Raw genomic sequence first — 22,139 nt, 5'->3', positions numbered from 1 at the left:
TGTGTGTGTGTGCGCGCGCGCGCGCGCGCGCGCGCGCGCGTCACGCACTCCATGGAAGAGGGCGAGGGAGGAGGTGCGGATACTTATACTTCCCCCGTTGCCCTCTGTTGACCCATATAACGGGAGAATTTTGCAGAGGAAGTGTTTGAAGGGATCCTGGGATGGCGGTCAGGCGGAGGAGTGGGCCCTGCTTTGATCCCACATCAACTCTCTCTCTCTGTTTGTATAGATAAATATGCATCTATCTCTCATATCTCTACATATGACAATGTTGTTCGAGGATCCTGCTTGCGTCGCGGCTCTGCATACCAACTACTCCGCGTAGAAAACTCCCAATCTCGTCTCATTTCGCCGGCGCTTCACAACCTGCGCATAACAGTGTGATATTTGCGCGTTTCCAATATGTCAACTAAATCGACGTCGGGAGCGAGCGGAATAATCAAAAAGGCTCCTGGGTTTTTAGGAAGAGAATGATAAATAGACCCTCCTTCATTAAAGGAGGAAGGGTACGTTTTAGGGGTAAATTAGCTTTTCGAACCAAATGGGTAAATATGTTAATTAATGGGGAGAAAAATAGGAAAGTAAAGCCAAACCAAACAGCGTTGTGTATGACTGGATTGTATAAGTAAGATGTTGTGCCTCCTTCCTGAAGTTAGAGCGTGAGTATAGAGGATATGGCTCTAATCTAACACAGGACAAATCCATGATGGAAGGAGGTCGTGCACATGCACTTGTTGATGATGTACTGTGTGCTTTCAGGTTCCCAACCTTTTTTGTATGACTTCTGCTCCCCCATGTTGGAAATCCACTCCACTGGAAGTTTGTTGAGTCTGGACTGTAGCGCAACTTAGGTCAAAGGAATTTAATAAATAGCATCACAAATGCTATTTTCCCCATCCCCGTCTCTCGCCTGCCTTGATGGCTTCACGACTGTGCTGCAATTTCAATACCATACTAGCTTAGAACACATACATACCAACAGAAAGCTTATTCCAAACAACACATCACCTGTCCAGGGTCTGCAAGGCAGGAGGGTTGCAAGTGACTTGGATTCAATATGCTCCCGCCCATTCACCGGCTGACACATCTCTCACACATCTCTCTCACACACACACACACACACACACACACACACACAAACACACACACACACAGGTGGACTCATCACAGGCACGCACACACTACCAGCCTCTGCATCAGATACGCCCCCAAACAGCCTCCTGATTAAGTGCCATGCGCTGTAACTTCTGTTCCAATGTTCGTCGACTTCATTAATCATGTTTGATCAAATTCATGTCTTTTTTTTCTACATTGTTGTTTGTCTCCACGTTATTCTGTCTCACCCGTGGTGATTCTCCCCCTCTTGGAGAAGTAATGATGATTAGTTGTTTATAGATCAGAACATAGTAATTATCATTCTCCAAAGAGGGTTCACCACGTGGCTGCAGAGTTGAGGATTGTTTTGGTCCACGCCACAACTTTGTCCGTGCCCGTTTCTTGCCCATGGACTTATTTTCCAAACGTCATCGTTTTTGCTGTTCACGGCTCTTCATTTTCTTCTGCTGTCTTGCAATCCTCAGAAGGATTGGCGGTCTTCCCGGAATAATGGTTCTACATGTGTTATTACCTCACGTGATGACACAGAGGATTGAGAAGCTAATGGTGCGGGAAAAACCTGCACAACAAATGCAATCGCTTATCCAATGATGGGTTATCGGATCAGGTATCCATGCAGGTAAGATACATTCCCGGGCAGAACTACCCCATCGCAGGTTCCTGGGCCTGCATCAAAGGGGTGTTTTAGGATCCGTCTGTCTCGGGGAAAACCTGCTGCGTTCTGGCCGAGCAAAAGTAAGAACAAAGATTGTGATTAGTCATCGCCCCGTCCGGAGTTATTCAGCTTCTCCCGAGCGCAGCCGTACCATTTGAACATGCCTGGCCGAGATGCGGTGAGTGAGGGTGACTTCCCTTTTTTTTTTTTTTTTGGACAAGCAGCTCACTGGCAAATGCTGGAGCAGAAACAAACCTTCAAACATATATTGCTACACGAAAAGCTCATCATGTCTTCCCGTGGAGAACAAACAATGGCCCACGCAAACAAGAATAAACTCCAGATTATGCACGCACGCACGCACCCACACACACCCACACACACACACACACACACACACACACACCCCTGTTTGAACATCACAGGCCTTCTGTTATATGCATAGACAAACAAACACAAATTCACCTTCTCCCTTGTTACTCAGCTCCTGCGTCAAAAAAGCATCACCATTCGTCACCATGAACACCAAACTTCATCACCTTCTTCACCGCCGCTGCGTACCTGTGCGTGTGTGTGTGTGTGTGTGTGTGTGTGTGAGTGGCCTTCATCTCGCCATTACCGTCGTGGCTTTATTGCGGGGGGGGGGGGGGGGGGGGACCGAAATTGCCGGCGACAGGCCACTTTTTCCGGGCTCTGGGAAACACGTCCCGCTCCCCGCCGCCATTTGATGTGGATTGCGGCCGACAAGCGCGGCACTCATATATTCAGCTGGAGTACACAAAGGGAAAGGATGGAAGAGGGGAAAAAAAAAAAAAAAAAAAAGAGTGTTTGAAGAGCTCAGTAATAACTGTCAAAGTCACCTTCAACCCCGAGGCCACGCAACGCCACACAGTGGTGGAAAGTAATGAAGTAAAAGTACTTTGTTACTGTGTTTGAGTGCATTATTCAAGTGTCTGTACTTACTTAAGTCTTAACTTACTTAAGAGACTTTGGGCTTTTACTTCACTACATTTCAAAGCAAATATCTATAATTGTACTCCTCTAGGTCCTAGGTTTTCGCCTTAGATCATTTGGTCCGTATCCTTGTAAATCACTGTGATACCACCTGTACTATTCTATTGTAAATCTCCTTCACTATGAGTCAATACTTATATACTTAGAATGGAATTGTCAACATGCTACTTTCCCTTTTACTAGAGTGATTTTGTGGCAGTGTATTTGTACTTGACATCAAATGTCTGAGTACTTAGTTCACCACCTCCAACACATTATGACTCAAGTGAGATAAACTGTTCCTGGTGAGCACATCTCACTTTTCTCTCACCTCTCTCTCTCTCTCTCTCTCTCTCTCTCTCTCTCTCTCTCTTTGTGTGAAAGACAAAAACGTGGCAGCAAATGTGAATTCAGTCATCTAAAAAACAACAAAAAAAAAAACCACCCAAGCACATAAAGTGTGAACCTCGGCGGAGGAGAGGACGACAAAAACGGAAGCAGCGCAACAAACAAACAAATAACCGCGTTGTCGCATTATCGTCATGGCGACACCCCCCCCCCCCCCCCCATTCCCCACCCTCAAGGATCCGGCGTCTCACCTTTATTTATTTTTTTTCGCGCCGAGTGTCTGAGCGTGTCGCCGGAACACCTGCCGAGCCGCTCCTCCAGGAGAGCCGGGGAGCCTAATTATCAAGCAATTTGAAACGGCATTCTGTTGCCTCCGCGGCGTTTTAATTAGGGAGGCGAGGGGGGGGGGTTGGGGTTCAGGGTGGTGGTGGTGGTGGGGTTGGTGTGTGGGTGGGATGGGGGGGGGGGGGCTTTCAGAGGTCACGCCAAATGAGCTTTTAATTACTGTCATCCTAGGAGTGGATTCTTTTTTTTTTTGACTTACTCTCCCGATCCGCGGACGATGATGGAAACCTCACGGGTGGAGGAAGAAAGTTGAACAAATAATGGGGATGAAGACTTCGCCCACCAGTGGAAAGAGAGCGTCAGAGAGGGTGACGAGAGCTGGAGCGCCGGAGGAATGGGAATAAAGGAATGGGAATAGCGGATGTGTGGGTGGAGGAAGGGGATACGCAAGGAAAGGAAAGAAGGACGGAGGAAAGCAAAAAAAAAAAAAAAAAAAAAGGGAGGAAGAAACAGACATCAAATGATGGACGGATCAAGGACCCTCAATGTGATCGGCAATAGGCCACGGTCCCCCATTTTGTTAAGATTGTGCCTCTGGGACCCCCAACTGAGAAGATTTCTATTGTTTGGTATGATTTTAGTCGAAAGTTCTGTACCTGTTTACACCATAGTTGGGGAGGAGAACAGTGGAACTAGGATCCACACAGTCATTAATCTGCATTCTCCAATGACGAGTTTAACGATTCATCATTTTGCTGAGGAACCTCTCGATGGACCCCCTGAGGGTCCCCGGAGCCCACATTGAGAACTTACTGGTCTCGGCGTCTCGGCTACTTTGGAAACTTCCTTGAATTGTTTGAAAGTAAACTCCGGCGTCGGGGGGGGGGGGGGGCACACACACACACGCACACACACACACACCTACTTTGATCCAGAACACTCCATAATTGTCGATGGCGGATGAGCAGACGATTTTTTATGAGGTGCCGTACAACTGTCGCCCCCTAAAAGGACACCTTCAAATGTCATCGATCGCCAGAGAGAGAGAGACAGACACACGTCCTCATGGAACCAGGATTTCAGGAAGGGGGCGTGTCTCCCACGTATTGTGACTTTTTTCTTTTTTTTTTCTTTTAGAAATAAAAAAAATCTGCTGCTTTCTCACTCAATGTCTTGTTTAGAGAGAGTGCCAAGGTAATTCAAATCGATCGGAAAGTCCTTCAATTATAGATGGACCGACAGCGGTTTGGGGGGAATGGATTTTTCTTGCCCCCGTCTGCGGATCCAAGGCTGAGCGGCGAGGCCCTTAACTCCCCGCGCCACACACCAAACACAGCGGCCGTCCGCTGCACCCACTCCTCCTCCTCCTCCTCCTCCTCCTCCACCTCCTCCTCCTCCTCCTCCTCCCCCGCCATTGCATTTTCTACTCCGTTCATCCAGACCGTGTTAGTTTTCCCTCCATAAAACCTGTCAACAGCAATTCTTTATGGTTTGATTTGGCGATTAGACGCTAACGCGCTGCGGCGAGAGAGCGGGGCCCCCTGTTCCCCCTCCGCCTGCCCGGCTCCACCAACACCGGAGCGAAGCCGTGGGAACAGGAATCACACAAACAATCGGGGGGAAAAAATGTTTACACACACAACACACACACACAACACACACACACACACACACACACACACACACACACACTCCCATTTGAGAAGAAGGCACACTGACACTGGTGCGTCAATACGATCTCACAGTAGATATGTGCATGTAACGCTGACGTTTACTGTGGAATTTTACACACACACACACACACACACACACACACACACACACACACACACACACACACACACACACACACACACACTCCTCATCTGTCCACAACCTTGGTCGCCAGACATTAGGCGGGAAAATTATAAAATATCGGGCAAACCTTGTCCCTGAAAGATGCAGAACAATCGCCGTCGGCAATTCACGCTGCTATTACTTGTTTATGAACTGATATGCTCATTGTTGTCTCCAAATGACTCAATAAATATAAACACATTTTTAATCCACTGTACGTTACATTTATTAACGTAGTACACCAGATCATAAAGTGGACAAAAAGCTTCAGCACGGCAAAAATATTTTGTTAAGAAATTGGTTTGAACCATGTTCTTTTGAAGGTGTATTTGGCGATAACCTCTGAGAACTCAACTGTTATAACTGTAAGATGGATAGAGTTTCTCCTGCTCTTCATTTGAAAGCTTATTAGAAGAAGGGACCTGGATGGATATCGCGAATATTTAAGATGAAAATAAACAGAAATATTACATAACCTCAGGTCCACATGATACGTGGGGGCACCAACACCACATCATGGGATTCATGAACATTTCAAAAGGGGGGTTCATTTAGCATTCACACACACACACACACACACACACACACACCTCATCTGTCCACAACCTTGGTCGCCAGACATGTAGGCGGGAAAATTGTAAAATATCGCGCAAACCTTGTCCCTGAAAGATACAGAACAATCGCCGTCGGCAATTCACGCTGCTATTACTTGTTTATGAACTGATATGCTCATTGTTGTCTCCAAATGACTCAATAAATATCCAATACCTCCCTGAGATATGGGCTTGACCCTATTGTCTGAAAGGATGCTTTTCCCGAGCGCAGCCCCTCATACCGCCGTTAAACACGAAAGGCAGCCCGGCAAAGTGGCAATTACCGTTTGTGACATCAATTCTGAGGCATAAAAAAAAAAAAAAAAAAGAAACAACTCAGAACCCAGAAAAGGAAACGGGACGACACAAAGACAAACAAAACGAGCCGTCAAACGGGTGGTAAACCATACTCTGCTGGCAACAGAAAATTGTTTAATTAAGGGAGCATTCCAGCAAAAGGGACTTTTTAAAACAGCCCCCCCCCTGAGTCAAAAGCGCCGGTTAAATGATAGAAGTCTTGGTACTGACCTCCAAGCTTCTCCGCAGCTCATCTATATTTATATGAGGCAGCGCGACTAATTTTGCCCAGTAAATCAGTGTGCACATTTCGTCGTGACCTCTAGCTCGACACTGAATTAAACAATATGAGCGCCCGAGAAGCCCACTTTAACAGGCCTTAAATTCCTCCGTCCAATCCATCAGCAGGGATATTTCTGACACGCGGTGGGAAGAGCATGAAATAAGGCAATTATTGAACCCTCCAGCCCATTTCTACGGCTAAGGCGGTGGGGGAAGTGGAGGGGACGGGTGGGGAGGGGGGAAAAACAACTTTGAGTTTGTGTTTTTGACAATGGATTGAAAGAAGTTGTAGTATATATATATATATATATATATATATATATATATATATATATATATAAAAAAATATATATAATTCAATGTCTTGTAATAAGTCCATCAGGGATGAGGTCTGCAGAAGAACCCAGCGCTCAAAGCCTCGTTTTGAACACCGTTCTGCAGCCGCTCTGACAGGTTGACGTCTTACCAAGGACGCTTGGGTTCCTACAAAGTGTGTAAAATAAAGATGTGTGTGTGTGGGGGGGGGATCGTCCGTCGGCGGCAGACACGCTGACCGACCAGCAATTACCCTTTCTGTACTTTTGCATCTGAGGCTCTGAATAGCCTTGTCCCGTAGGAAAAAAAATAAAAAAATAAAACAGGATAAAAATATTTTATATAGTGTGTGTGTGTGTGTGTGTGGGGGGGGGGGGGGGGTGGTCTGTGTTTTAACAAGTGGAGTAAAACAGGACATTTTTTTTCCCCCCTCTCAGTTGATCCCGATATCGTCTCCGATCCTCTGACAGATAATCCATCATGCAGTCAGTGCGTCTGACAGGAAGACTGTCTCCGTCTCGCTCGCTCTCCTGTGGTCTCTGGCACCAAGACGTTCGCCGCAGATCCTTTAAGTCCTGTAAGTTGCGAAGTGGGATCCCGTGGTTGTGATTCATCAGACCAGACCACCTTGGCCCAGTTCTGACGCTCACGTGCCCATTGTAGGCGCTTTCCGTGGTGGACAGGGGTCATCATGGGAACTCTGACTGGTCTGCAGCTACGCAGCCCCATACGCAGTAAGCTGCGATGCACTGTGTGTTCTGACGCCTTTCTATCATAACCATTATTAACTTCTTCTGTAATTTGTGACACAGTAGCTCTTCCGTGGGATTAGACCAGACGGGCTGGACTTCACTCCCCACGCGCGTCAATGATCCCCTGGGCATTTATGACCCTGTCCACTTGGGGTAGGTACGAACAACTGCATACAGGGAACAGGCCACAAGACCTGCTGTTTTGGAGACGCTCTGACCAAGTCACTTCACAATGTGGTCCTTGTCAAAGTGGCTCAGATCCTTACGCTTGTCCATTTCTCCTGCTTCCAACACATCAACTTCAAGAACTGACTGTTCACTTGCTGCCTAATATATCCCACCCCTTGAGAGATGATCAACGTTATTCACTTCACCTGTCAGTGGTTTTAATGTTGTGGCTGGTGTGTGTGTGTGTATATGTGTGTGTATATATATATATATATATATATATATATAATACTCATGAAGGACAGCCGCTCCTCTCGAGTCTCTCTCTTGGGGGGTTTGATACACTCGAGTGTTAATATAAGAAAGGATTTAAGGTGTGTAATCAGTGTGTAAGGAATAACAAAACGTACAAAAGATTATTGAAAGCATATTTTTTTTTAAATATGTTAGTCTCACTGTCTATTTTATATATATATATCTCATTAATCTCATTGTCATCTGCAGTACTATCATAAGTGTCTACTTCCAACCATGATGAATTAAATGTGCATTTCCTTGGCTTCATCTATGTTGTAAAAGAGATTTCTTTTATGACATCATGATTTGAATAACCAAACAAGCTATTGCTGTATTCCCCACAGGTTTTCAATGCACAAAAGGGGCTATTTTCAAGGTATTCCAGCACTTAAATTTCCGAGAATGAAATTCAAGCACTTCAAGCACCTCAAGACTTGGTGAGAACCTTGGTTCATGTATTAAGTAGAGTTTCACTACTTGTGAAATAATAATAATAAAAAAAAAAGGATAAGAATTTCTTGTTGTTCAAATGAGAACTTCCCAGATAAACAATGCAGTGTTTAGAATCACAGTTTATTTCGCAAGCTACATTTACAGATGCTAGGAATTTATTCTGGTGAGGTTTGATGTGTTTCACTAAGGACAATTAGCATAAACAAAAGCATAACAGTCCGAAAAAATGGAGAATAAAAATAATAATAAAATACAATTGAATAAAAAGTGAAGCAAAAATTAAATAAAAATTGTGAAATATATACAAATATCCCAAAAATGAGAAAAATACACAAATAGTCAGAGATAAAAATATATGGAATATACAAAATGCAATCTAGCAATTTATCCTCTACTATGCACAGGATAAATTATTGTTGTGGGTATATTGGTTACACAGAGCAACTATCTTAATGAAATGGTTCTCTCTTTGGGCTGGCTCAGCTGCCTTGGTCTCCTGACACGACGTTTGTTCTGCAAATTAACCCTCCAACAAGAACAAAAGAAAACATCACGCAAGGAAATATTCTTGAAAAGTTCATATTTATTCATCTTTCAGTTTATATACAGAGTTCCTACACTGCCTAAATATAGATTTACGATTATTAAAAAAAAAAAAAAAAGGTAATTACAATGACATTTTGGATTCTGTTTTTTAACAAGACGGATGAAAGTCGCCGCCGTGAGTTGGCGAGTGAGATTTCACCGAAAGCGGCAACAAATTGCACCATCGGCCGTGCACTGACACTCAACTTTAGACACATTGACGAAATCTCAAAAGCACAGAACAGTTTGAGTTATAACACAAAAGTTGGCGTTGGATGGATCGTTGTTTGGAATGGCGAACGTCCCGGTGATTAAGGCGTCGACTCTGGACTAGTTCTCGACTCGGAAACTCTGATCCGCCGCGATTCATCAGCTGCTCGGGTTGACGCTGCCGCTGCAGCGCCTACGCACCGTCTAACCAGAACCCTTTCAGTCACGTTCTAGTTATGCCATCAATCACGCTTCTAACACATTGTGAATAACAAAGTCGCACCTCTCGCAAATGAATATCGCACACAGACGTCGGAATTTGAAGACACGGAATGCATCATTACAAAACGCGAGGACATCGTTTAACTAATGTAACTATGACTGTATCTGTATCAAAATAAGATTTTGACGAATTATGGAGGTAATTTAACCTGATTAATATGCACTTCATCGTGAAGGAGAAACAAATAGCCATTACCCTCCGAAATTTAAACTACTTAAGACCGATGGCGGAAAAAGGCACCTGCAGCGCCCCCCCGCAGGCCGGGCAGTTCCGAGGGGCGTGGGGTCGGTGCCGAGACGCGGACGGATGAGTTGGAGGCTGCAGTTCCGTCTACTTCCTGATGGCGGCCACAGCCTTCTTGGCGGCGTCGTCCAGGTTGTTGGCGGCGGTGATGGGCAGGCCGCTCTCGGAGAGGATCCGCTTGGCCTCCTGGACGTTGGTGCCTGCGGGAGGTGGGGAGAAGAGCGAACTTTATCGAAATTGCGAGAAGCAGACAAAAGAATCAAAAAGAAAAAAAAACAAAAAAAAAGAAGAGGCTGCATTGTATGTCAGATGAATAATTCCTGTGGAGGAATCGTGTCACCCCGGCGGCAGATGGGTGGAGTAATGGGTGAACGGCGCCGAATTCGATCGCTGATCCAAAAGTGTCTTTTGGGTGTGTGGGGACTTAGATGAGGTAAAAGGGCAACGTTGAGTGTGTGTCTGTGTGTGTGTGTGAGGGTGGATGTCACTGTGTGGGGTCCCTAACGGTTGTGAGGTCACGGCAGGCAGATGCTGTGCTCTCTGGTGGCGCCCATGACTCGACGATGTGGTAACTGAGCAGAGCGGGAGAGAGAGCGCGAGCGAGAGAGAGAGAGAGAGAGAGAGAGGGGGAGAGAGAGAGAGAGAGAGAGCGTATCCGACGTGGCTGTCACAGCACGGGGCAGAGAGCATGGAGGCAAGGAAGGTGGGATGGAGGGAGGAAGGGTAAGAAGGGCGAGGGTAGAAAGAGAGCGGACCGAGTACGGTGGGAGAGAGAGAGAGAGAGAGAGAGAGAGATCAGAACAGAGTCCGGGGCCATTAGCGCTCCAAACATCCACTGTAACCGCGGCATCCATGCACGGCTGCTGTGGATAATCTAAATGGAATCTTGTCCAATGGGAGACGAACTCGTTAAATTCCAATAGGGGACGCTAGGAAAGTCAAACCATAGCAATTTAAACAGACCCCCCCCCACCCCCACCACCCCCACCACCATGTCCATCTGGAACAATTTAATACACAGCTAAACAGCATTCATTGAATATGCAGTTTGAAAAAAAAAAAAAAAAAAAAAAAGGCAATTTAGTTCCGAGTTTAAAACCTCACAATCTTGTGTAAAAGTAACCATTTGTCTGTTTGCGCGTTAATGTGTGTACTTGGGAGTTTGGTCTAATCCTTTTTATTAGCTGGACGGAAGGCTGTGTGTGTGTGTGTGTGGGGGGGGGGGGGGGGGACAGCGAGCGCAGACACTTTACAGGGTGGACCTGAGCTCCAGTGGCTGGCGTGTAATTAAGACAGCCCGATACACGCTTCCTCCAGAGGCCTGGCCTTCCCTAATCAATAGGCCTTTCATGAAGAATTCTATTACCAGCACCACTTAACGCCTAATATTTCATCGCTTTCGTCCGGCCGTATAATAAGTCATTCCAAACACATTTTCAGGAGCCCCGTGCTGCAAACAATCAATTGCGCCGTGTAATTAATTAAAGCAGGATCAGGAAGAGACCCGGGCTGATATACAAACAGGGGACAGGGTGTCCAAAGGTGTTTTTTTTTTTTTTTTTAAGATCGACTGCTGGCGCATATTCTCTTGTTTGTTTTTTTGCGCTCCGTCCTCGGACAAATCCATATTCCTAAAAGGGCAACGCTTTCACTCAGGACGCCGTGGTGCCTGCGTGTATGAGCGTGTGCGCGAGGCATCGTATCCTTGCTAGACTGACTTATTGACGTCATGGGATTTGACAAATTCCTTCATCCCCGCGGACGGTGAGGGAGGCCGGTCTGACGGATGATTACAGCAAATGTCTTAAAAAAACAAAAAAAGCGACAACGCTGTTAAGAGCAGCCACGTACATAATGCAGGAGCTTTCTTTCAGATATGGCGACGGAAAAGTGCGACACAAAACAGACACATGCACTTTCCTGTGCTCTTTTTTTCCTCCTCTCCACCGGCACGGTGTAAATATTCATCACAATGTTTCCATATAAATCTATCTGCCGTTAGACATGTGAGGGGGGAGTGAAGGCACGCATTAACACGTGTGTGTGTGTGTGTGTGTGTGTGTGTGTGTGTGTGTGTGTGTGTGTGTGTGTGTGTGGCATCACAGTGAATAGAGTGCAGTTCCGGTGTGGGCAGTAGGGAGCACTGATTGCCCACTACAGCACAGAAAAGGAGAGAGAGTGGTGTATTAGCCGCCGCTGGATGTGTGTGAGTGAATGTTTGTGCATGTTCGTGTGTGTGTGTGGGGGGGTGGGGTGGAGGTAGTCTGTGTAAGTTCACTAGGCGCAAATGTGTGGAGTGTGTGTGTGTTCACCTGCAGCCACTAGGTGCTGCCAGAGACCTATTTACCATCCAGGCCCTGAAAGCGCACGCACACACACGCGCGCACGCACACGCGCGCACGCACGCAGATTGAAAAGCATTTCAACAAAACAGTGGATGTCCCCGCCATCATCTCTGCCAACTTTAAACTCCTCTTTTCATTAATTAACACACACACACACACACACACACACACACACACACACACACACACACACACACACACACACACACACACACACACACACACACACACACACACACACACACACACACACATACACACACAAACACACACAAACCTGCCAACATTGGGAAAATATTTTGAGGACCACAACAGTGTAACAGGGAGTCTCCATTGACTTTGAGTTACTGCAGCTAAATGACTCCTTCAGTTATTCACACCGTGGCCGTCTCGTAATGAGGCTCATCACATCGTATGCAAGCTACTACGGCTACATACATAGAGTATACACATTGATATCATTAGGATATACCCCCTGAAATGCATCAGCTTGTAAAGTTACCAACATGTTTACCAACTAGAGATGCACCGACTGCAATTCTTGGCCGATTCCTACTTCTGATTTATTTTTTAAATCTGACCTGCCGATTCAGATTTTGGCCGATTCTGACTTTCATTCAATTGTGTGTTCATAATAAACCATTGACCGTTAAATTACTTTAACGTTGTCACCCTATCTCTTTGAGCCTATATCCATGATCGGAGGAATCAAATGTTCTTATCATTTGGTGTCACTGGGTATATCTGCTGTACGTCAATGACAAATACATCATGTGACCTGATCACACTCATGTGATTGTACAGCTGCACATATGGACTGCTGCTGCAATTTTCAGTTACCACATTAGTGAGATTACTGGTTTTGACACTGTGTGTTTATTATTGTTCATTATTCACTATGGAACAATAACACAACATGAAAATGTCCCTGAGTTCCAATAAAACACAACATGGAACAGTCACTGAGTTCCTATAAAACAGAATATGGACGGTCACCAAGTTTCAGTTTAATGCAACCTGTAACTCTCACTGAGTTTTAATAGAACACAACATATAACTAACATGGAAATGTCCACTTTAAACTTCAAATGAAAGTCTCTTTCACTTTTAAGTGTAAATATTCCTTTCTCTTATATTTATATGGTACTTGCCATTCCAAAATAAATTGCAATCATTGCAAAAAAATAAAAAATAAAATAAATGGCCGACTCTTCTCCCTCTTGTTCACTGGAAGTCTTTCTTCGCTCACTGTGCATTAAACCAACTGAATCAGATCCAACGACTCGTTTTACTGGATGATTCGTCAAGAACAGTCTCAAAAAGGAGTCGAACCTTTCATCACGAGCGGCGCTCCCTGTGACAGTGAGATACGCAGTCTGCACAATGTTGGAATATTGTCAGGCGACAGATAAATAATGCATCTAATCTTCTTTTTTTACCTTGAAGTAGCTCCAAACAGCAGACATTTTCTTTCTTTCGCTCTTTTTTGAGCGTCAACTATGCAACTACGTTACATTACGTTTGTATCGGCTTTGAGTATTGGAGCATTTTTGGGAGTACATGAGCACATCAGGCGTGTCAATTTGACCGGCACAGAAACAGAAAATATATCTGATCTGGTCACCAATCATGGCCAATCAGTGCATGTCACGTTTTATATTTTAACCTTAATGTCACATTTTTGTGTTTGATTATTACTACACCACTTCCTGTTTTACCTCAGCAATGCAGCGTTACACCTCGGTGGATAATAAAGTACCACCGCACTCAGTGATGTTGAGTGAATGAGAGGGAGGGGAGGCGTGCAGGTTGGCGCACACACACACACACACACACACACACACACACACACACACACACACACACACACACACACACACACACACACACACACACACACACACACACACACACACAAAGTGAATAACATTGATCATCTTGTTTCACTGGCACCTGTTAAGGGGTGGGATATATTAGGCAGAAACTGAACAGTCAGTTCTTGAAGTTGATGTGTTGGAAGCCGTAAAAATGGGCAAGCGTAAGGATCCGAGCAGCGATGACAAGGGCCAAGGTCTTGTGGGGTGTTCCCGGTATGCAGTGGTTAGTACCTACCAAAAGTGGTCCAAGGAAGGACAACTGGTGAACCGGCACCAGGGTCATGGACGCCCAAGGCTGGTTGATGCCCATGGGGGTCAATGAAGTCTTGCCCGTCTGGTCCGATCCCACAGCAAAGCTATTGTAGCACGAATTACTGTAAAAGTTAATGCTGCTATAATAGAAATGTGTCAGAACACACAGTGCATCACAGCTTGCTGCGTATGGGACTGTGAAGCCACGGTCAGAGTGCCCATGCTGACCCCTGTCCAATGCCGAAAGTGCAATGGGCATTTGAGGATCAGAACTGGGCCATGGGGCAATGGAGGAAGGTGGCCTGGTCTGATGAATCACGTTGTCTTCTACTTAAAGGATCTGCTGCGAACGTCTTGGGGCCAGATATCACAGGAGACCTTCAGAGGTTTTGTGGAGTCCATGCCTCGACGGGAGAGCTCCCCCTCAGAGCTGTTTTGGCAGCACGAGGGGGAGCTACAAAGCATTAGTGGTTATTAGTAATGGTTTTAATGTTGTGGCTGGTTGGTGTGTGTATGTATGTATATATATATATAGAGAGAGAGAGAGAGAGAGAGAGAGAGAGAGAGAGAGAGAGAGAGAGAGAGAGAGAGAGAGAGAGAGAGAGAGAGAGAGAGAGAGAGAGAGAGAAATCTGACTCGCCCAATATAAAATATTTACAGTCCAAAATGTAATCTCACAGCCCGAAGGCAAGGAAAGGAGGCACCTTTACACATGGGAGGCTAGGAAAGCTCAGCACCCACCCTTATTATTACTTTCCCGTCAGAACTAGCAGCTCTATATTTATACCAAAATAATTCTGCTTTCCCCTGCATTTGGGAGCAGCCACACACACAGTTCAGGATAAGAATCAGAATCAGAATCAGTTGCCCACACGTGTAGATATGCGTGCATGTGTGAGTATGTGTGTGTATACTATATGTGTGTGCGTGTGTTTGGTAGAAGTTTCTAGCCATAATGACACTGTCAGGACTGTGGTGGCCATCTAGACCCCTCTACTGGGCCACGGCGTCCATTCTTAATTACACTGCAGGAGGAGAAACAGGCCAAATCTCCGTTAAAGGAGAAAATTGCCTCCACTCCTTGACAGACAGTCGCTTGGAGAATCGCTAAGCCATGGAATGGAGTTAAGCGAACCTTTTATTTTCCTCCGCCGGACCCCGAGGGCTGTTTAAGGGGACTTTTGTCCACGGTGGCGGGCAGCGCTCCACAGAGTGCCGTCCATGTCCACTCCATGGCCAAAGGGGGCAGTAGTTCATCAGCTATCTCTTCACTTAACGCTGCTTTGTTTTAATCATGGTGTGGGTGCATCTCAGGGCAGTGTTTGTATTTTTTTTTTTTGTAGTTATGCAGGGTTAGGGAATTTGCATGTCCGCACAATGTTTGCCTGTCTGAGGAAATTGGATTCAACAAAGCTTGTAAACACGAGAGCAAAACATGGTAACTGATGAATCAATATGTGTTTTTACTGGCATCCGTAACATCCACTTTGGCCTATCAACGTTCTCTTAGTCCATATCATAGGGGAAAACATAATTCCCCAAATGTAATCAAGTCAGTCCTTAAAAAAAAAAAAGAAAAAAAAAAGCCTTCCCCAATTAAAAGTTTGCCAGTTAATCCGTCCTGATCCAGTTGAAGAGCGCTGGGCTGCTCAGTGGCCTGTGGTCAGCCTCTCCAGCTGGGCTGATTGATGCTGAACCAATCCCCATTGGTCTGTGCAGCCACGATGTAAATGAGCCACAGCTAAAGCCTGGATTAGACCTTGACCAGGAGAAACTGGTAAGACCAACCGCCAGCCATAACCTTCTGGGCCCGGCCCATTTGCAAGTCAGAGCGAACTTTGGGCCTTAATGACCAATGTGTGGTTGCCAATTAGTGGGCTATCCTGATTACCCGAGCTAATCGTAATGACGGTTTACTTCACTCTAAGCAGCAGTTGGAAATTGCTTACTTACTCCATGTAGTAATGATTAATGGAAAGCTACATTTCACAAATTTAAACCCACAAATTCTTACAAGGTATGAGGCAGTAGATGGACATGACACCAAATAGATATCGATTGTATACGGTTGTGGCCAAAATAATACTTTTTAAAGAAGCTTAAAAAAATATATTGGATTTATTTCCCAAACAGAATCCATAAAATGGCCTGAAAAATATAACAGAAGAAATGATGACTGAAGAAATGATTGGATTTCAAGCAGGTGATTGTGCCTTAATCAGTGATGAAAAAAACTGGCGTCTGCAGTGGTGTCACTCATTCAACTGGTTTGAATGGAGAAAAGTGCTCATTCTGCTGTTTTGTGCCACGGCTAGGGCTGTGCAGCTCTCCCTGATAAGACCATCCCATATGTATGCAGATACATGGGCTACGATACGACTCAGGGACGATACATTTTAATAGGTAATGATTCTGTGCGATTGGATGCAATCTGATACAGCTCTTAATGTTTGTTCAATGTAGACATTCATTTTACATTATCAATAACAATAAGCCATTTCTATAAAAGTATATCTTAAATATTTGACGATTTCTCTTTTGTATTTTGGGGAATTTGTATCCATAAAAATCAAATATATTATATTTTTGTTATTATTTTCCTTTTTTTCTGGACTGTTTAGCTTGTTATTTTTTAATGCTTATAGTCTGTACTGAAGTCCACCAAACCTCACCATAAGAAATTCCTAGTATGTGTAAATGTATCTGGCAAAATAAACCAATTCTGATTCTAGAAGCGGCATTGCTTACCTTCAAATAGATATTTCATAACAGACCAGGGAATCCCAAGTATTTTAGTTACTTTATGGTATTTAGATATAATATCTAATATATTGTGATTCTGATATAGTAATATATAATATAATATATACAATATATATATAATATATATAATAGGTTACTGCGGGCAGTTCACAAGTCTCATGAGAGAGAATGTGCCCACGGGGGCAGGGTGTGTGTGTGTGTGTGTGTGTGTGTGTGTGTGTGTGTGTTGAGACGGAGTCGGAGACAGAGAGAGCACGAGGGAGGAGTGTTTGGTTGTCGGTTCAACGGCGTGAAAGTAACATGACTTGTAAGGTTATGTCAGGGAATCTTCCACAGCAGCTTAGTTTATACTAAAGTAGAATTAGCAGCAAAGCTTCAGTCGACCGATTCCTAACTTCACAATCGGGCCATCGACCGGTTCATGGTACATTTAGATCGATCCAGGGTCCACGTATCCACGTGGTTGCATCTTTAACGTTAAAAGCCGGTTTCCGATTTGTATCAGTGAATCGTTACACCCCTGGTCACTGCGTACACCCACACTGAGCTTGGAAAAAGGAAAAAAATAAAAATAAAATAAAAAAGCAGAGAATCTACTGAGGAGGTCAGACAGAAGGTAGTAGCCAAGCGTGGACGAGTCTCCAGAGATGTGGATGTTCCACCGTCCACTGTGTTGTCATAAAGTTCAAGATAGAACCTCGGACGCCTGAAAAACAAGTCGAAGACGACCTTCAGACACGAGGCCTACGGGTTTCAACTAGCACCATCCAGCAGCGCCTCAATGAAAGGGGGGGCTGGGAAAGCTGGCGACAGCGGATCATAATGAGACTACGACTCCTACACCCCTGGACAAGGTGGGTTACACCAAGATCAACTTGGGTCAATTTCTGCGATATTAGAGTTTTGCCATTTTGACTTTCATCAAAACCCCTTTTTCCTCCTCCTTTCCTCAGGGTGTCACCAAGCCGACAGCGTGGATAGATAATGGACGTATTATGATAGTGTGGTAGACTGGTTGAGGTGTTCCATGATGGCCTCCTCTTAATTTCAATGAAAGTTTCTCACCCAGCACATACGCCTGAAGCTTCCCAAAGAACTTTCCACCTCTCAGATTTCGGCCCATAAAGCAACCTCCTGTGTTAGTGGTGGCGCATCTATGAATTGCCATGAACGGATGTTGAAGACAGCCCAAAACAGTGTTTTGTTTCTCAACACTTTCTTCTTTAGAAATTCAAATTGCATTACACTTATTTTCTTCAGAGAAATTCAAATTGCATTTTGTTTTAGGAATTGTAATGTCAGTTCACTGAATATTAAATAAACCATGCCTAACTTCATTATCATTTCCTGTCTGCTTATACTTTTCTTCTTTTAGCTGCTCCCGTCAGCGGTCGCCACAGTGGACCATCTGCCTCCAATACCGTCTGTTCTGTGCATCTCCCTCCCTTACACCAACCCCCTGCATGTCCTTCCTCACCACATCCATAAACCTCCTCTTTGGCCTTCCTCTTTCCCTCTTGCCTGTCACCTCCATCCTCAGCATCCTTCTCCTGATGTAACTCTCATCTCTCCTACACAGGTGTCCAAACCATCTCAATCTGGCCTCTCACTTTTCCATCAAACTGAGCTGTCCCTCTAATGTAATCATTCTTAATCCGTCCTTGTCACTCCCAATGAAAATCTCAACATCCTCAGCTCCGCCACCTCCAGTTCAGCCACCTGCCTTTTACACTACTTATCCAAGTTTCTGATTTTGAGCTCAGACGCAGGCACTTCCTGCCCTGAAACTTAATTCCACCGGGCCCTGGGTGACATAAAAATTTGCCTCAAAGATTTTCAATAATATGAAGGGAGGGACTTTTGAGCTTGCGTGGTGTTCAAGGTATCCTCAGAATTGAGGGTTAGTTCCTTAAGACCGTACAGCCGTGTACGTGCCAAGACGCCCTGAACACACTGTGTAGCGCTCTCTACAACAATCCTTGACATCTATTGGTATGACTTGGGCCAAAACTCCTCAACAGTTTGATCTAGAGACAAAATATCCCCTCTCCCCAGCTGTGGTTGGACAGGCCGTTTCCAGCTAAGATAAGCAATTATTGATTAGTACGCTTCATTTTCGACCATTTATTTTTTGAACAATACCACAAGCTTCCGTTTCTCCAACAAATTCCATGCGACCCCTCACAATGTTTTGGACACAAGGTATCAAGAGGGCCCAGAGAATGGCTGTGGAACAGATTTTCTGGTACCCCAAACAGTTTGGTTGTAGCGCTCTAATGGAACTCACAGCGAAGATGCATAAAAAAGGGAAGTTGGACCTACACACATATCTGAGCCAACTAGTTGCTCATCTGTGCATGCTACCTCAATCGCCGCTCGCGGCTTTATTTATGCAGTGTGGTTTGGTGAAAAGTTATCACTTCTTACTTCCCATCTTTTGGGAGACAATTAAATGTGTCTGCCGTTGGCTTGGCCATTGCTGAATCGAAAAAAACAGGCAAGACAAGGTGCTGCTCTAACAACAAATGGAGGGGCTGCTGCATTTATGCTGATAAAGGAGGAAATATTTAAGCTTAAGCCTCATTGTAATGTGGCAACCAAACTGTCGTGTTATCCTGGATTAGCAAGGCCGGTACAGTACCTCTCTCCACAGTCTGGCAATGAAACAAGCCACTGCACCCTGACCTACAAACCATGTTGGCGGTGTGCGGGGACGGATAAGGTGAGCTGGGGGCCAATATACGACGGCTCACATGCTCACAGCCCAGGACACGCCACTCACCGGTTCCTCACAATTAACCTAACCACCAGCTGGCCCTGGGCCTCCGGGAGGCATTGCCACCAAAAGTCGCACGCAGACGCACAGATGCGCCTCTGTCATTAGCATAAAAGGTGAAAGGTGATCCAATCATTGGTGTCTCTATTGTTTTGCTGGCCAGCACTAATCATTTTTGGAGAGGAACATGACATGTGTGAACAATGCACTGCTGTAGGCTCTGCAGTTAAGACAAATATGCTTTAGCAACAATAGAAGCGGTATTATGTATCAGTTTGAAATCAAAACATGAATGTGAGGATTTTCATTCCGGCGTATAAACTGACTCACAACTAATACAATTTATTCCCCCATCAGGATGAAACACTGGCTCCTTTGATCAGGCGTCCACAATAAAGATTCTATTGAAGGCCAATCGATGACCAATATTTGTGAAGGGGATGATGTATGAGTGTGGTGGAGACAGGTCAGCCCGCTAATGGGGTCAGACCGGTCACATCTCTGGTGCACACGAGGTGCTAATTAGCCCACCTTCGAGCCGGACCACCAGCGGCACCTTGAGCTCCAGCTCGCGACAGGCCTTGGTGATGCCCTTGGCGATGATGGCGCAGTTGACGATGCCCCCGAAGATGTTTACCAAGATGGCCTCCACCTGTGGGTGAAGACAACGGGAGGAGGTCAAACATAAATGGGTCCAATACAAGCCGAAGGACTGAAGGCAAAAAGTCCCCTGTTAGAAGATGATGGAGTCACACGAGAAGAGCGGGGATATTAAAAAGAAATGTGAGCGTTGAAGGAGAAACGCATGTGCTGGCAGTTGATATATTCTGATGAAAGCAATGGGGGTTATAATTCAAGAATTAGAAATTTGGTTAAATCTAGAAATCCAAAAAGTCTGTAGAAAACAACATTAACTTCTCTCAAATTTAAACTGCAGTTTTGCTTTAAATTTTTTTTTTTAAATCATTAGACAGATCTTAAACGTTCTGATTAAATCGCCGTGAAAGCGACGTCTTTAAGTCGGGAGGCAGCACAGCCAGTATATGTGTGTGTGTGTGTGTGTGTGTGTGTGTGTGTGTGTTTGTGTGTGTGTGTGTGTGTGTGTGTGTGTGTGTGTGTGTGTGTGTGTGTGTGTGTGTGTGTGTGTGTGTGTATGTACTGTTGGGCCAAGGTGATTAGACTAACAATCTAGCATTTGGTAATTACCCTTGCTAGCGCAGTAGAAAGTAAAGTGAGAACACACAGGATTAATCCTCCATGTTTGTTTATAATCTCCCTTAATCTGTTAGTGCCGAATTGGATAAGAGACGCGTGGGTGAGTGCATGTGCCTTGATATATGTGTGGCCATTTGTGTGTGTTCAGTGTGTGCTAATGATGTTTACAGGGGATAGGAATTTGAGGACTTGGATGACTATCAGAGAGAGAGAGCAATCACTTTGTCCTCTGCACCCCATCCAAAATGGTGACCATCTCCTTGTAAGCACTGAAGTGAGAGCGCACACACACACACACACACACACACACACACACACACACACACACACACACACACACACACACACACACACACACACACACACACACACACACACACACACACTTTGCTGGAGAAAATGAATAACAGTTGGCTGTTCTAAAGCCTTTATTACTGTTGCATCTTGGGAGTCGCTATTTGCAGTCTGTTATTTTGTTTCCTTGTTCTTGAATAAGGGAAAAAGCGAATAAAACAAGTTTAGGTGTGTCAGCGTCAAAGTCATCTACAGTACACGCACATCGCCCTTCGTTTTTCTCTTAGGTTTCGCCCTTACTGCTCCATTCCTCGGCAGCCATGCTGTTCATCACTGTCATAACGGACCGATACCGAGTTGTTGGCACCGGAGCTCGGCCTGACTGTTACATGGCCACGAGGAGCATCTTAGCGAGCAGACTTGAATATGGGCGAGCACAGCTTCTGCGCACCCATTAATATGTGAACAGAGATGGCTGTGCACGTGGCGCTGCCTCGGCAGACTGCAGACACGTGGGCGTTTGTCTGTGTAAACAAGACGGACGCAGTCGGGGGAAGAGCTGGGAGGCAGGAAGAGGTGTGAAAGCATCCTGGCCTTCCTCAGACAGCCCCGATATGGCTGCCTAGGGAAGCTTTTAGCTTTTAAGCTCTCTTTTACGACAACCATTTTGGTTTCACATGGAACAAGCACATTGATAAACATTGCACCATCTTAGAGCGCTTGTCTCATTTTCAACTGTTGTCCCTGGGCGGGTACAGTAATGTGCGTAATGTGTGTAAATGTGCGCGTGTGTGTGTGGATGTGGGTATGTCTGCGTGTTCTCCTGCCTCACGGCACATGGAAGAGTGGGTTTCCCCGTGATGCTTGTCACCACTGCTTCTGACTACAGCCAATTAGAGCCTGAAA

At 45.2% G+C, this 22,139-nt stretch overlaps 1 protein-coding gene across 1 annotated transcript in view; it reads right to left on the bottom strand.

Annotated features, from left to right (window-relative positions):
* Positions 1-8,959: 8,959 nt before the first annotated feature.
* The window catches only part of suclg2 (succinate-CoA ligase GDP-forming subunit beta), a 118,342-nt gene continuing 105,162 nt past the window's right edge, over positions 8,960-22,139 (bottom strand). The window contains exons 10-11 of the mRNA XM_080001446.1: positions 20,256-20,376; positions 8,960-9,911 (exon numbers count right to left, since the gene is read on the bottom strand). Coding sequence (XP_079857572.1) covers positions 9,799-9,911; positions 20,256-20,376 — 234 coding nt within the window. The 3' untranslated portion in view covers positions 8,960-9,798. The remainder of the gene's footprint in view (positions 9,912-20,255; positions 20,377-22,139) is intronic.

Source organism: Zeus faber, assembly GCF_960531495.2.
Source record: "Zeus faber genome assembly, chromosome: 5".
NCBI lineage: Eukaryota > Metazoa > Chordata > Actinopteri > Zeiformes > Zeidae > Zeus > Zeus faber.
The sequence above is the reverse complement of the archived record's forward strand: the minus strand, read 5'-3'. Positions and strand labels throughout refer to the sequence as shown.